Source organism: Osmerus eperlanus, chromosome 18, assembly GCF_963692335.1.
Source record: "Osmerus eperlanus chromosome 18, fOsmEpe2.1, whole genome shotgun sequence".
Taxonomy (NCBI): Eukaryota; Metazoa; Chordata; class Actinopteri; order Osmeriformes; family Osmeridae; genus Osmerus; species Osmerus eperlanus.
In genome coordinates this window covers 11214982-11230724 of record NC_085035.1, presented here as the reverse complement: position 1 = coordinate 11230724, position 15743 = coordinate 11214982, and the positions used below count along the sequence as shown (strand labels likewise).

Below are 15743 nucleotides of genomic sequence, written 5' to 3'. Positions count from 1 at the left end.
TACACTAGGATCCTGTTTGTGGACTTCAGCTCTGCCTTCAACACCATCATCCCCGCCCTGCTTCAGGACAAGCTCTCCCAGCTGAACGTGCCCGACTCCACCTGCAGGTGGATCACAGACTTCCTGACAGGAAGCAGTGCGTTTAGCTGGAAACACACGTCTCTGACTCCCGGTCCATCAGCACCGGATCTCCTCAGGGCTGCGTCCTTTCTCCTCTGCTCTTCTCCCTGTACACCAACAGCTGCACCTCCAGTGATCCGTCTGTCAAACTTCTGAAGTTTGCGGACGACACCCCCCACATTGGGCTCATCTCTGACGGGGATGAGTCTGATTACAGGTGGGAAGCTGACAACCTGGTGACCTGGTGTAGCCAGAACAACTTAGAGCTCAATGCTCTTAAGACAGTGGAGATGGTTGTGGACTTCAGGAATAATACAGCCCCACTCATCCCATCACCCTGTGCGACTCCCCAGTCAACACTGTGGAGTCCTTTCGCTTCCTGGGCACCATCCTCTCCCAGGAACTCAAGTGCTCCCTCACCAAAAAAGCACAACAGAGGATGTACTTCCGACGGCAGCTGAAGAAATTCAACCTGCCAAAGACAATGATGGTGCACTTCTACACAGCCATCATTGAGTCCATCCTCACCTCTTCCATCACCATCTGGTACGCTGCTGCCACTGCCAAGGACAAGAGCATACTGCAGCGTATCATCCGCACTGCTGAGAAGGTGATCGGCTGCAATCTGCCTACTCGAGGACCCTGAGGCGAGCGAGGAAGATTGTGGCTGACCACTCCCTGTTCCAGCTACTCCCCTCTGGCAGAAGGCTACGGTCCATCAGGACCAAAACCTCACGCCATAAGAACAGTTTCTTTCCATCTGCTACTGGCCTCTTCAACAAGGCCAAGTACTCCCATTGACATTCATTCACTTATTTAACTATTATAAGTCCATCTAATGGCAATTACAGTATGCATAAGCCACCTTATCTCAGTATCCGATTGCACTATGTTGACCACTCAGGCTGCTCACTCTTATTCTTATTTTTATATATATTTTATAATTTAAATTGTTGTATTCTTAGATTGTTTAGTTCTTAGAAATAGTTAAACTTTTGTACTTTTACTTCATTTAAGATTCGTATATGTTTAGTGTTTTGCACCTCCCTGCCACTGTAAATTCTGTGTTTGTATAACATACATGGCGAATAAACCGAATTCTGATTCTGATTTAGCAGACCAAAAAGGGTATTTGGTCCGTTTGCTTGGTCCGAATCAGTGGATGAGTTGCTACTTTGTTGCATTAGGTCCGGTTAGTGTTCACACGGTCCTGTTTTAAGCGAACCAACGTGTGTAATGTGACGCAGCCTGACTCTGAGCTTTGTCAACAAACGAGGGAGACGGACGAGGGATGACCAAAATAATAGGTATTTATTATAACACTAAGTTAACGAATAGCGGAAGTCAATATCCCAGTGAAAAACAGCCGTCTGCAACCGGGAAGGGCTCCCCCCCGAACTGGAAGAGTAGTCTTGATATAACCAGACCGGGCACAGGTGTGGCTCATCAGGCCTGATGACCCAAAAAAAACAATGACGTTTGTAAAAAAACAATTACATGCTGTCGTACAGGTTGTTAATCTATTGGACAGAAAATGTGTGAGGGAAAATCACTTCCTTGTCACGAACAACAATGGAGCAACAGCAGCGTATTGCGATTGCAATACTATTTTTAATTGTTATGATTTGGTGTTGCACGACCAAGTTTTTGGGGTTTCTCGTTGGTCTTTTACTCAGGATTATATCCAGGTTATCAAACCATGGGAATAATTTTTTCGACGAGCTACCACTTTTCCATAGAACATCACGCACTTTTAGCTGTCTACGTTTTTTAACTTTGAACCAACATTGGTCCACCGTGCAACAATGACCCTTTATTTCAGTATATCACTAAATAATTGTAATTCCTCACTACTCTTATGTGTCTCCACAAGTATCTCTGCAATATGATCATCAGCCCATATTTGCCGAAGAGCCTTCACTTCATCATTCCTCCACGTTTTCCCTAAACTAATTTCGCTGCTAATGAGTGGCACGGCTGTCTCCGCCAAGTGTAAATTCCTTTTTCAACCCACAATGCACTACATTTTGGTTTGCTTCCTGGAATAGGTCAATATTAAGTCCGATTACGTTCAGACCTAAAGCGAACTGAACCATGGTTCACTTGGAACCGGACCGAGTCCCATCTTTTTAGGGGGACCATGGTTCGGTTGTTTGGTCCGCACCGCGAGTTCGAATGCGTGTTCTCACCTCTCCAAACAAACCAGACTTTCAGAGAAAACGAACCATGGTCCGATTGAAACCGACCAAACATGTCAGGTGTGAAAGCACCCTAAGACAGCACCAGCCCCCTTCAGTTGGAACATGAAATCTGTTCCAGGGAAGAGAAACTCTAAAATCGTCTCCAACCAGCAACATAAACAATAACAGTAATAATATACATTAACAGGTTTACTTTATTTGTAAATTCAAGTTATATGATACCTATGCAGACATATAGATGCGTATTTGTCATTTAAAAGTTATATATGATACATATACAGACAAACACACACTTCAGGTTTGCAGTAAAAGTACACACACACACTTTAGCAGCCGTAGAACTGACTAAACAAAAACTTTTTAACCTAACTTTGAATGTCGAAACAGCATCATCCTCCTTAATGGAGACAGGTAATTTGTTCCAGAGAAGAGGTGCTCTCTATGAGAACGCCATACCTCCAGCAGTTTTCTTATTAATTGTGGGAACCAACAGATAGCCGGCATCTTGGGATCTTAGTGTCGTTATGGGGTGATAGGGTGCAGATAGGATACCAGAGAGGTATAGTGGTGCTCATCCATGGAAAGATTTGTAGGTTAGTAGTAGGACTTTGAAATCTGCTCTGGCTTGGGAGCCAGAGATGAGAGTAGATGTTATATGATCTTACTTTCTGGTTCTGGTCAGTAGTCTAGCAGCAGAATTTTGCACCAGCTGTAAAAATGTTATCAGAATCAGAACAATCAGAATCAGAATTGGTTTTTATTCGCCATGAAAGTTTGCACAGACAAGGAATTTACTTTGGCAGGACAGCCTACCTAGGCAGCCATTTTCAAGCAAGATAGTCTCGCTTCAGCGCTCTCCAGGGGAGTTGTTTTCCAGCGACGGCCTTGGCCAAGGCCTGTGCTGGTTACGGGGCCGAAAGTGAATAAGATTGGGGTAGTTGTTTTGACGAGTAGCCGCAACTCAATTTTCACTTATCCCTGTTGTAATCAATGCTGCGTTGTAAGTTCAGTCTGAGCTCCAACAACTCTGCCCACCGCATCAATCATATCGGGCAGCCTAACAGGGCTTTTGATGGCTGCAGCCGTTTCCTTGATTTTCCGATATACAAAGCCAGCGCCTATTCCAAACAACAATTATGTAGGTGCTTGGGAGGCCAGAGAATAATACGTATGGTATTATTATGGTACTAATATGGTACTCGAACGAGAGGTCTGGGTCCATTGTGACTCCTCGATTTTTGACCAGCTGGCTTTGGGAGACATTGATGCCGTTAAGGTCTAAGGTCAGATTGGACACATTATTTCTGTATTTTTTAGGTCCAAAAACCTATCCATTCCAGTAACCAGTAGCAGTTCAGCAGTGAGATCGGTAGTAGATCTCATTGTCCCATCTTTTTTAGTTACCTGCTAACCATGTCTCTCGATGGCCCTGAATGTCCATTCTCAAAAACACGAAACGACTGCCTGTGACATTGTCTGTTCATCTCTTGAATTCCATCAAAGGGACTTCCACTTAATGGAGTTAGACTTAACCAAGGTTGAGGAGAAGACCACAACACCCATCTGCCATCTCATCTACGCACCTGATTACCATACCAATTACACACCTTACAGTGCGTTCACACTGCAGCGACGCAAATCGCTTCCCATCACTCGCCTTCCCACAGTTCACCACGCTCGGGGGCGTTTCAAACAGATTATTGTAGAATGTAGTTCTCTAAAGTCACTGTTGTAGTTGTCATGGCCAAGTGTGCAGACTTGGGTTTACGTACTCGCAACATCGATCAAAATAGAACTTGTATACAAAATACAAAACTGTTTAATAGACATACACGTTGTAAAAGACATTTTCTATTACTCAAAGTCTCTGCTAATCTGTCGATACGATAGGGAGTTCCAGCCGGGCTAGCTAGCTAGTTACCACAGAACGAAGTTACGTAATGTGACTAAACTGAATTTGAAAGTACAAGCACCAACAACTTCGGCAACCTTGCGTTTTAATTAACATCTCTTTACGAATACAGCTATGTATCGTACAGGACTGGGTAAGCAGCCACACAAACGATTAGTTTCTCCTCCACCTTGAAACCTAGAAAGCTAGAAATGTTCACCATGGTTGCTACGTTACGAGAAACAAGAAAACACTCCGATTGGCCATCACTAGCGAAAATCGCTCCTCATTTGCATAAAGTTGAGAAAATCTCAACTCAGTCGCGTCGCTACCCACAATGCACCACGCAAGCGATTCGCTTGGCTCCATAGAAAATGAATGGAAAACATGTTGTCGCTCGCATCGCGTCGCTGCAGTGTGAACGCACTGTTAGGACTCATCCGCCAAATCCAGAGTCTTCTGCCTGATTCACTCTTACTGACTCATTTCATGTATTCATGATCTTCTTTTGAGTGAAATAGAAAAATATATAACACTTTATAATAAGACAACGCTTTTTGGCATTTACAAAGTGTTAACTAATAGTTAATCCTTTATAAAACATTTTGAAACATTAACAATACATTCTTAAATGGTTAATAAGCTTATTATTAAACACAATGTTGATCATTAATAAACACTGTTAAAAATTATGAATTTTAGTCATAATACAATTCATAAGGTGTTTGATAACTGCATTATCATACTTTATAGACAGCTTGTTAATATAGTTGCAAACCAGTAGTTTCAAAGGTGTTAATGGTACATGAGCTGGTATAGAAAGCATTAGCAAATGGCGAACAAACCATTTACATTACCTTTATAAAGCATGAGTAAATAACTAACAACATATTTACTTATGTCTTTAATTAATGTATGCCAAGTCAAATACATGATGTACACTAATGCTTTGCAGATATCTTAACAACTATTTTATAAAGACTTACTAATGATGCAACTTCTGATTAGTAATGCAAGTTTTAAAGCATTTACTAACTGTTAGTTAAGGCTTTTGCGTGACCTAATCTAAAGTGTGAACTATCTATGCCTTATTAAACTTTTATAGAAAGACTATAGATTTTGTGTTTTTGTTTTTTAGAAGAAATAGCTGTTAATTTATTTACCTGGGTAATAAAATAGTATTTTATTTCCATTAAGAAGCAAAACAGTAGAATTGGTATAACAGTTGGTTACCCAAAGCTGTATTTTATTTTCCAAAAATGGCTGTAATAAACTGCAAATGTTTACTCCTCGACAGGTCTGCAAACGCCTTTGAAAGCAGAGACTTGTTAAAACGTTTGTTAACCGAGACTGTAGGTCGAGGTTTAAAAACAAATGGTTTTAACAAATCGAGGTGACAAAGCGTTTGCTGACCTGTCGAAGAGTAAACATTTGGTTTCTTATATACTACCACAATACGTGGGAAGATCCCAAATCAAACACGGCGAATCTGGAGCAGACGCCATCTTGTCAGAGCAGTCAGCTGCACTTGTACTGGTGACATCACTACATCTCCAAGGCAACATATCAACAACTCTTTTGAGAACATCTTCTGGACCAATAAGAACAGCATATTGGTTCAATTATAATACTAGTATTTATTATATGGCAACGACAGTACGAGCGTTCTGATTGGCTAATGGGTAGTCATGCCAGCCGCATATTGACCTCATCGCAGGTCTGCGGTCTGATACGTAGTCTTATTGCCCTCCGCTGATGTCATCTTCAAAATGAGCGAGATCGAGGAGTTTTCGAGGAAATTCTTAACCTTCTAAAAGAGCAGAAAAGTGTGAATACAGAGAGATAAACGACAAGCGCTAGGCAGATTGCTAGGTTTGGTTGCTCAGATTTCAGATTGGTTGCTAGGTGCTAACACCTGAAACACACCTCGATTTGTTAAAATGATTTGTTTGTATACCGAGACCGTAGGTCGAGGTTAACAAACGTTTTAACAAATCTCGGTTTACAAAGGCGTTTGCAGACCTGTCGAGGAGTAAACATTTGATGTACATCATGTATTCGACTTGGCGTACATTAATTAAAGACATACGTAAATATGTTGTTAGTTATTTACTCATACTAGGTAAAGGTAATGTAAATGGTTTGTTCACCATTTGCTAATGCTTTCTATACCAGCTCATGTACCACTAACACCTTTTAAACTACTGGTTTGCAACTATATTAACAAGCTGTCTATAAAGTATGATAATGCAGTTATCAAACACATTATGAATAAAATCCATAATTTTTAAGTGTTTATTAATGATCAACATAGTGTTTAATAATAAGCTTATTAACTATTTAATAATGTATTGTTAATGTTTCAAAATGTTTTATAAAGGATTAACTAACTATTAGTTAACACTTTGTAAATGCCAAAAAGCGTTGACTTATTGTAAAGTGTTACAAAGATAAGATTTGTTGATAAGGCAGCTCTTGTAACATGTATGAAGTAGCATGTAATGTAGCCAAATAATTAGGTCCCAGACATAATTTGCAGTCCTATGTTGAAATCAACCATATTTATAAAAATGATGTCATGTCATTATATTAGGCCTATATAATTACAATGTACAGTTTTCAGTTAGCGGTATTGTATTTGATTTTGACAGTGTAATGAATAATGTCAGATGCACTAAATTAGACCTCATATTTGTAATAACAGCTTGTTACCTTACACATTGTATTGATAGAGAGCCTTTCATATTGGTAGAGAGCTTTTCACTTACAATATTTGGTATTGTCTATTCTTGTGTTTCACACCGAATACGGCCAGGTTCAATGTGTTCCACTCTTTCTCTCACACACACACTTACTTTCTCTGACTTTCTCTTTCTGTCTTTCTATCTCTTCTCTCTCCCGTTTTCTCTGTTTCTCTAACCCTCCATAATAACCTTACGGTGTGGACTTGAAATTGCGTCATCTGTACTAAGCACTAGGGCTGTTTTATGTACATTTTTAAGTGGACCAAATAAGCCAAACTGAAACAATTAGCACAGGTCTTTCTTTCTCTTCTTCCTTCTTCTCATTTCTTTGTACTGAATCAGAATCAGAAAGGGTTTTAATTGCCATGAAAGTTAGCACAGACAAGGAATTTACTTTGGCAGGAAGGTGTATACATTCAACATATCGGAGTAAATCTTAAATAAGTGGTGTAAGTTTAAACAAGTCTAACTATACTATACTGAAACAGTTAAATGCAGTTAAATGTGAAGAGCTTGCTTTGTTCTTCAAGAACAAAATAACTAGAGATATAAAATAAAAGAGCTAGTATTATTAATAGTGGGGTCTGCAACACAACCATGAGCACATTTACCTGTATCACACTTAGTGAACTTTCCAAAATTGTCAGCAAATCTAACTCCACAACCTCAGATATTGATCCTATACCCACAACATTCTTTAAGCGAGTGTTTGATAGTGTCTCAGGTCCGGTGCTAGAGATTGGTGGAGTCAGGTGGCTGAGCGGTTAGGGAATCAGGCTAGTAATCTCAAGGTTGCCAGTTCGATTCCCGGCCGTGTCAAATTATGTTGTGTCCTTGGGCAAGGCACTTCACCCTACTTGCCTCAGGGGGAATGTCCCTGTACTTACTGTAAGTCGCTCTGGATAAGAGTGTCTGCTAAATGACTAAATGTAAATGTAGAGATTATAAACACATCCCTTAGAACTGGCGTCTTCCCCTATTAAAGAAACCCAAATTGGATAACAGTCTTCTTGCAAATTACAGACCAATATCAAACCTTCCATTTATTAGTAAAGTACTGGAAAAGAAAGTTTTAGTCCAATTAAATTATTTTCTTGAAGAAAATAACATCCTGGAAGTCTCGCAGTCAGGTTTCAGGAAATATCACAGTACTGAAACTGCTCTCACCAAAATAATTAGCGACCTCAGACTAAACTCTGATGCAAATAAAGTGTCCTGTTAGATCTCAGTGTAGCATTTGATACCATTGATCACGACATCCTAATCAATAGACTGGAATCATATATCACAGGAAGGAAGTTTTATGTTAGTTTAGGTGACCATAGGTCCAAGAAACATTAGAACTGCTACGGGGTCGCTCAAGGAAGCTGCTTAGGTCCATTACTTTTTTCTCTTTATATGTTACCACTCGGCGACATAATCAGAGAACATAACATAGATTTCCATAGCTATGCGGATGACACACAACTATATATATCCACTGAACCCAACGATGCAACGGCCATCAATTCCATTACCAACTGCCTGTTGGCAATAAACAAATGGATGAATGATAACTTTCTTAAATTAAATGAAGACAAAACCAAAGTCCTACTATGTGGCCCCAAATCCAAAAGAGAGATGCTTACTAAGAATCTAGGAGGCTTAACCCCCTGTCTTAACCCTTGTGTTATCTTCGGGTCGTTCTGACCCATCAGCCGTGTGACCCACCGTCGTATTGCGACAACTTTACCGCATACAAAAACAAAGTGAAGCATTTTCTTTTAACCGTTGGGCTGTCTCAGACCCCCCACATTGCGAAGGTTAAAAGAAAATTATTTTTATTTGTTTTTGTATTGGGTAAAATTGGGTAAACACAACGATGGTTCGTTATGAACCTTTGGGTCATGTGACCCGAAGGCAGCACGAGGGTTAAACCAGAGGTGACGAGTCTCAGATTTGAATTTCAACTCTCACATTAATAAAGTGACCAAAACAGCTTTCTTTCACCTGAGGAATATAGCAAAGGTACGACCATTCATAAACCAAAATGATGCAGAGAAGTTAATTCATGCTTTTATATCCAGCCGGCTGGACTACTGTAACGCACTTTTCACTGGTCTTCCCAAGAAAACCACTGAAAGACTACAGCTCATTCAAAATTCTGCAGCTAGATTATTAACCAAAACTAAAAGGAGAGAACACATTAGTCGTGTCCTAGCTACTTTACACTGGCTCCCCGTTACCTTCAGAATTGACTTTAAGGTCCTTTTCCTCACATACAAAGCTCTACACGGACAAGGACCTAGCTACATTGCTAACTCCCTTATAAACTCCACGCCAGCTAGAACACTGCAATCATCAAATGCAGGCCTATTAGAGGTCACCAGAAGCAGTCATAAGAAGATTGGTGATTCGGCCTTTGTCAATTACGCCCCAAAACTATGGAACAAATTACCCATAAATATTAGGGAAGCAAACATTTTTAAAAGACAGCTTAAAACCTACCTTTTTACCGAAGCATTTAAGTAATTTTATCTCAGAAAGGTTTTACTACTTTTATTAGTTATATTATTGTTTTTATAGATTTGCTATTTTAATTATTACTTTTATCACTTGAATTATTGTTTTTATTGATTTTATGTAAAGCACCTTGAGCTACAATTCTTGTATGAAATGTGCTGTATAAATAAAGTCTTACTTACTTACTAACTATACAAAAGGTGCAAAGTTTAATTAACTAATACTAAACGTATGTAGAATAAATTAAATATAAAGTATAAAATAGCTATAATGTATAAAAATAGCTATAATGTACAAAACTGGTCTGGGACAGGGTAGCTTAGAAACGTTGACATGTACATTCCTCACAATACATTTCTTGTCAGCACGGATGACCCGATCCAACTTACAGTTAGGTCCATTAATATTTGGACATTGACACAATTTTCATCATTTTGGCTCTGTATACCACCACAATGGATTTGAAATGAAACAATCAAGATGTGCTTTAAGTGCAGACTTTCAGCTTTAATTTCAGGGTATTTACATCCAAATCAGGTGAACGGTGTAGGAATTACAACACATTTTATATGTGGCCCCCCCCTTTTTAAGGGACCAAAAATAATTGGACAAACTAACATAATCATAAATCTAATTGTCACTTTTAATACTTGGTTGCAAATCCTTTGCAGTCAATGACAGCCTGAAGTCTGGAACCCATAGACATCACCAGACGCTGGGTTTCGTCCCTGGTGATGCTCTGCCAGGCCTCTACTGCAACTGTCTTCAGTTCCTGCTTGTTCTTGGGGCATTTTCCCTTCAGTTTTGTCTTTAGCAAGTGAAATGCATGCTCAATTGGATTTAGGTCAGGTGATTGACTTGGCCATTGCAGAACATTCCACTTCTTTGCCTTAAAAAACTCTTTGGTTGCTTTCGCAGTATGCTTCGGGTCATTGTCCATCTGCACTGTGAAGCGCCGTCCTATGAGTTCTGAAGCATTTGGCTGAATCTGAGCAGATAATATTGCCAGAAACACTTCAGAATTCATCCTACTGCTTTTGTCAGCAGTCACATCATCGATAAATACAAGGGAACCAGTTCCATTGGCAGCCATACATGCCCACGCCATAACACTACCTCCACCATGCTTCACTGATGAGGTGGTATGCTTTGGATCATGAGCAGTTCCTTCCCTTCTCCATACTCTTCTCTTCCCATCATTCTGGTACAAGTTGATCTTGGTCTCATCTGTCCATAGGATGTTGTTCCAGAACTGTACAGGCTCTTTTAGATGTTTTTTGGCAAACTCTAATCTGGTCTTCCTGTTTTTGAGACTCACCAATGGCTTACATCTTGTGGTGAACCCTCTGTATTTACTCTGGTGAAGTCTTCTCTTAATTTTTGACTTTGACACAGATACGCCTACCTCCTGGAGAGTGTTCTTGATCTGGCCAACTGGCCAACAGGGAAAGAATTCTTCTGTCATCCACCACAGTTGTTTTCCGTGGTCTTCTGGGTCTTTTGGTGTTGCTGAGCTCACCAGTGCGTTCTTTCTTTTTAAGAATGTACCAAACAGTTGATTTGGCCACACCTAATGTTTTTGCTATCTCTCTGATAGGTTTGTTTTGATTTTTCAGCCTAACGATGGCTTGCTTCACTGATGGTGACAGCTCTTTGGACTTCATATTGAGAGTTGACAGCAACAGATTCCAAACACAAATATCATACTTGAAATGAACTCTAGACCTTTTATCTGCTCCTTGTCAATGAAATAACGAACTCCCATGAGGGAATAACATACACCTGGCCATGGAACAGCTGAGCAGCCAATTGTCCAATTACTTTTGGTCCCTTAAAAAGGGGGGGGCCACATATCAAATGTGTTGTAATTCCTACACCGTTCACCTGATTTGGATGTAAATACCCTGAAATTAAAGCTGAAAGTCTGCACTTAAAGCACATCTTGATTGTTTCATTTCAAATCCATTGTGGTGGTATACAGAGCTAAAATGATGAAAATTGTGTCAATGTCCAAATATTTATGGACCTAACTGTATATTGACCTCTTAAGGTCAATATAAGCAACAATCCTCTTTCTTGTGTGCCACTTGCCTCTCACCAACAAGTTTGGACCAGTCAGCTGGCACCACTTTTTCTTAAAGTTGTCCACTTGTCCCTGGATGACTTGTATCCTTTTGTTGGGGTAGTTTTCAGACTCAAAGTCTCCTGAGTCCCAGCCCGCCCCAGCAAAGTGTTGGGACTCATGTACTCCACATAAACCTCCCGACTCACAGTTTATTGAGAAAGTATCTGATATGTCGTTTTGGTCAGCATGTTCAGGCACATTAAAGTACAGTTCTGGGATGCTATAAGCAGTTTTTCATCCAGCAATGAATAAATAAGAAAGGTAGATGTAAGATTATGATATAATACCAAAAACCTAGCAATTACATAATTTTCCTTTAATGTAGCCAACTGGAGATCTATAAACTAATAATGTTTCAGATTGTTTGCTGTGAAATAAATATCAGATGATTGTTATAAAAATAAAAAAAATTCAAAGAGCTAGAAGATTCTAGATAGAATTGTTCACATTCATGAAATTGGAACTAGTAACCACTGCAAACTTTAGCCTTATTAAATTATTTTCTTTATGAAAAAACCTTAATGGCAATTTTGACTATCGCTAAAGGTTCTGCCATTAAGTGTAAACTAACCTTAACTGCCTATAGTATAACAGTATGTTGGTTTTGTGTCTACAGTGCTTGATTAATCATGAAATTTAGAAAAAAAGCATTTTTCTTTCATTTTGGTCATCTCTGTCAGATGCCTTCAAGTGTGTTGTTATTTTACAATGCTCACAATACCTCCCTTGTCTTATATTTTGATACTGTTTAACCTCAGTGAAAAATAAACTAAATTAATACTAGGTCTTATCACAATGTGTTTAGAAGACATCTAAACATGATCTTTTAATATTTTCTTTGATAGTATTCAAGTCTAGTTCATGGTTCATGTGCATAAAGATGTCAAACATTTAAATCTCGACACAGATTTGAACACATCTTCCATTTAAAATCAGAATGGCAGCACACCTAGACAAGTATAATTTTCCTATTATTATGTCAGTCCAACCTTGAACGGATCCTTTCCAAGACATCAGGATTCATCCTCTATTCAGAGGAAGTTTCAGGGCTGTCAAGATGATAGGGAGCAATTCCTGAAGGTGAAAAGAATGAGAAGATATGCAGAGGAAATTATGTCTCCCGGTGGACAGAAATAAAAAGATTCCTTCCCCTCCTACAGAATATATTATGCTGCTCACTTATTGGTTCATAACAAACAAGCCTACTCTAACATTGACAGTAAAGTTGAACTGGGTTTGAGTACACTAATGGTCCCTGTTAATGGTGCATTAAATTCATTTGTCTCACTTTTCTCCCTTTTTGTTTTACCTTCACCTTGCACTGACACTTGATTGGCCTCTTTATTTTTTCTTTGTCTCTAATGTACTTATCCTTCCTTTCTCTATTCTCCAGGTCGGTGATGCAGTGGCTGAACAGGGTTCAATCCTTCCTCTACTGCAATGAGAATGGTTTCTGGGGTACTTTTCTAGAGAGTCAGAGGACTTGTGTGTGCCACATGGGTGTCACCCTATGCCAGCGACCTATACCTTGCATAATTGGGGGCAACAACAGCTGTGCCATGTGCAGCCTGGCCAACATCTCACAATGCGGCTCCTGCAACAAGGGTTACCGCCTGTACCGTGGGCGCTGCGAGCCACAGAATGTGGACTCGGAGCGTAGCGAGCAGTTCATCAGCTTTGAAACGGACCTGGACTTCCAGGACCTGGAGCTAAAGTACCTGCTCCAGAAGATGGACTCGCGCCTCTACATCCACACCACTTTCATCAGCAACGAAATTCGCCTGGAGACTTTCTTTGACCCGCGGTGGCGCAAGCGCATGTCACTTACCCTGAAGAGCAACAAGAATCGGATGGACTACCTTCACATGATAATTGGACTTTCTATGAAGATCTGCCAAATGCGGAACAGCAGCATTGATCCAATGTTCTTTGTTTATGTCAACCCCTTCAGTGGGAGTCACTCAGAGGGTTGGAGTATGCCCTTTGGTGAGCATGGCTACCCACGCTGGGAGAAGGTGCGCCTGCAGAACTCCCAGTGCTTCAACTGGACTCTTCTTCTGGGAAACAGATGGAAGACTTTCTTTGAGACGGTGCACATCTACCTGCGTAGCCGTGCAAAGCTGCCAACTGGACTGCGCAATGACACAGGCCAGGGTCCTGTTGACCTCTCAGACCCCAATAAGCGTCAAATCTACATCAAAATCTCTGACATCCAGGTTTTCGGATACAGCCTGCGTTTTAATGCCGACCTGCTTCGCAGCGCAGTTCAGCAGGTGAATCAGTCTTACACCCAAGGGACTCAGTTCTACTCCTCCTCTTCTGTCATGCTGCTCCTGCTGGACATTAGAGATCGGATTAACCGTCTCGCCCCTCCGGTGGCACCAGGAAAGCCCCAATTGGACCTGTTCTCTTGTATGCTGAAGCACCGGCTCAAGCTCAACAACAGTGAGATGATCCGGGTCAACCACGCCTTGGACATGTTCAACACAGAGATACTGAAACAATCAGATCACCTCACTACCAAACTTTGCTGAAATTCAATGAACAGACAAGACAAAGATAAGCAAACAAAACAGACGCTCCACAAAAAAGGGATATTAATCTATATTTGGTTTTTCCCTTTTTTATTTGGGCGTTTTTGTTCTGCCTTTTGATGTAATATTAACAACTTTGTAAGTGTAATTGTTAAATAGAAACTGAAAAAAGATAATGATGAAAGGCATTTTAGGTGGATAAAGAAGAAGATTCATGGAAATCACTGAACCATAATTGTCCCAGCATGTCTGTCATTTCCAAAAATTACATAAAAATAAAGAAAAACAGAAAACATTAAATCGATTTTCTGGTGACAAAGAGGCCTTGGATTTACTCTGAAGGAACAAAGGTTATATCTGAAACTGCCATTCTTCTGACAAGTCAAATATTTTTTAAGATATAAAGTCTTAAGGGCAGACCAGATAACATCCTTTTATTTAAAACCAATACGTTTCATCAAAAAGCAAAATACAACGAACATGTAAAAGAAATCTTTTATGATCAAGTTTATACATTTTAGGGGTTACGTAGCTTAGTGAGCAATTACTCAAAAAGTTAGCTACAGCACAGACACTGTATTACATCAGAATCCATGACAAATTTGCATCCCTCTCTTTGCGATGCAAGGTATGAGAATCTGAAAAGAGTAGGCTCACAGCAAGCTGTCATGTCAAATAACAGAAGCCAGCTGTTTATATAGATATATATAGATATATATATATGTATACCTTTTTTCGCTTAATGCTTGTTGCTGTTTGTTATTTGAATGTGTCATTTTAGAGTGAGTCACTCCAGTCTAAGCTGAAATCTGTCACTGGGCGCTACCTCCCATGTTTAGAATCCTCCCCATATTTCTCACAAGGTTGGTTCCTACTGGTGCCTGAGTGCAATATCATGGTCTGAAGATGAACAATTAATGCTATTTCGTACAGCTTTGCAAAACGTACACCTTGTGACTGCTGATGTGTCAAGCTGTATGGGCACCAAGAGCACTTGAAACATTGATCATTCACCCCCATCCGTGACAGACAACATGAAAGCCATACATTTCCTTGAGGTTAACATAAGATGTGAAAAGCCCCTTTCTACATACATATGTTCCATACATATGTTCCATTTATGTGTAAGTTATTCATTTCAAATCTAGAACACTGATAAACCAAGAGAATGTATATTTGGTTGAATTTTGTTATAAAATTGTCAATCCATTTGATTTAATTTCACTTGAGTAAACCATACAGCATGATAACTGATTGTTATTAAAGCTTCAAAAACATTTATTTTTATTTTTATCTGTTATTTTCCTTTGGTTCATGTTTTTTGTGTGTAATTTGATTCTAAATTATAACTTTTTCTAAATTCAGATTCAACCCACAGGCAGAGTTTTATAGTTCTAGCATGAGATGCAAAACTTTCCTGAAAGCCTAGTTAATTGCTGTCTGACCACAGATTATCACAGAAAACCTAGGAAATATATATGGACACTACCGACAATATAAAATATTGCTATATTATTATTATTATTATTATTAAGTGCCTGTTATGTATCCCTTTAACATATTTGAGTTTATTTTGTTTCCCAAACACACACCAAACCACCCAACAGTATAACAGAAAAATGAGGT

General features: G+C 39.6%; 1 protein-coding gene across 1 annotated transcript in view; it reads left to right on the top strand.

The window, feature by feature from the left end:
* brinp1 (bone morphogenetic protein/retinoic acid inducible neural-specific 1) overlaps positions 1-15394 on the top strand; it is a 250264-nt gene extending 234870 nt beyond the window's left edge. Inside the window, exon 8 of the mRNA XM_062484686.1 lies at positions 12977-15394. Coding sequence (XP_062340670.1) covers positions 12977-14117 — 1141 coding nt within the window. The 3' untranslated portion in view covers positions 14118-15394. The remainder of the gene's footprint in view (positions 1-12976) is intronic.
* The last annotated feature ends 349 nt before the right edge of the window (positions 15395-15743 follow it).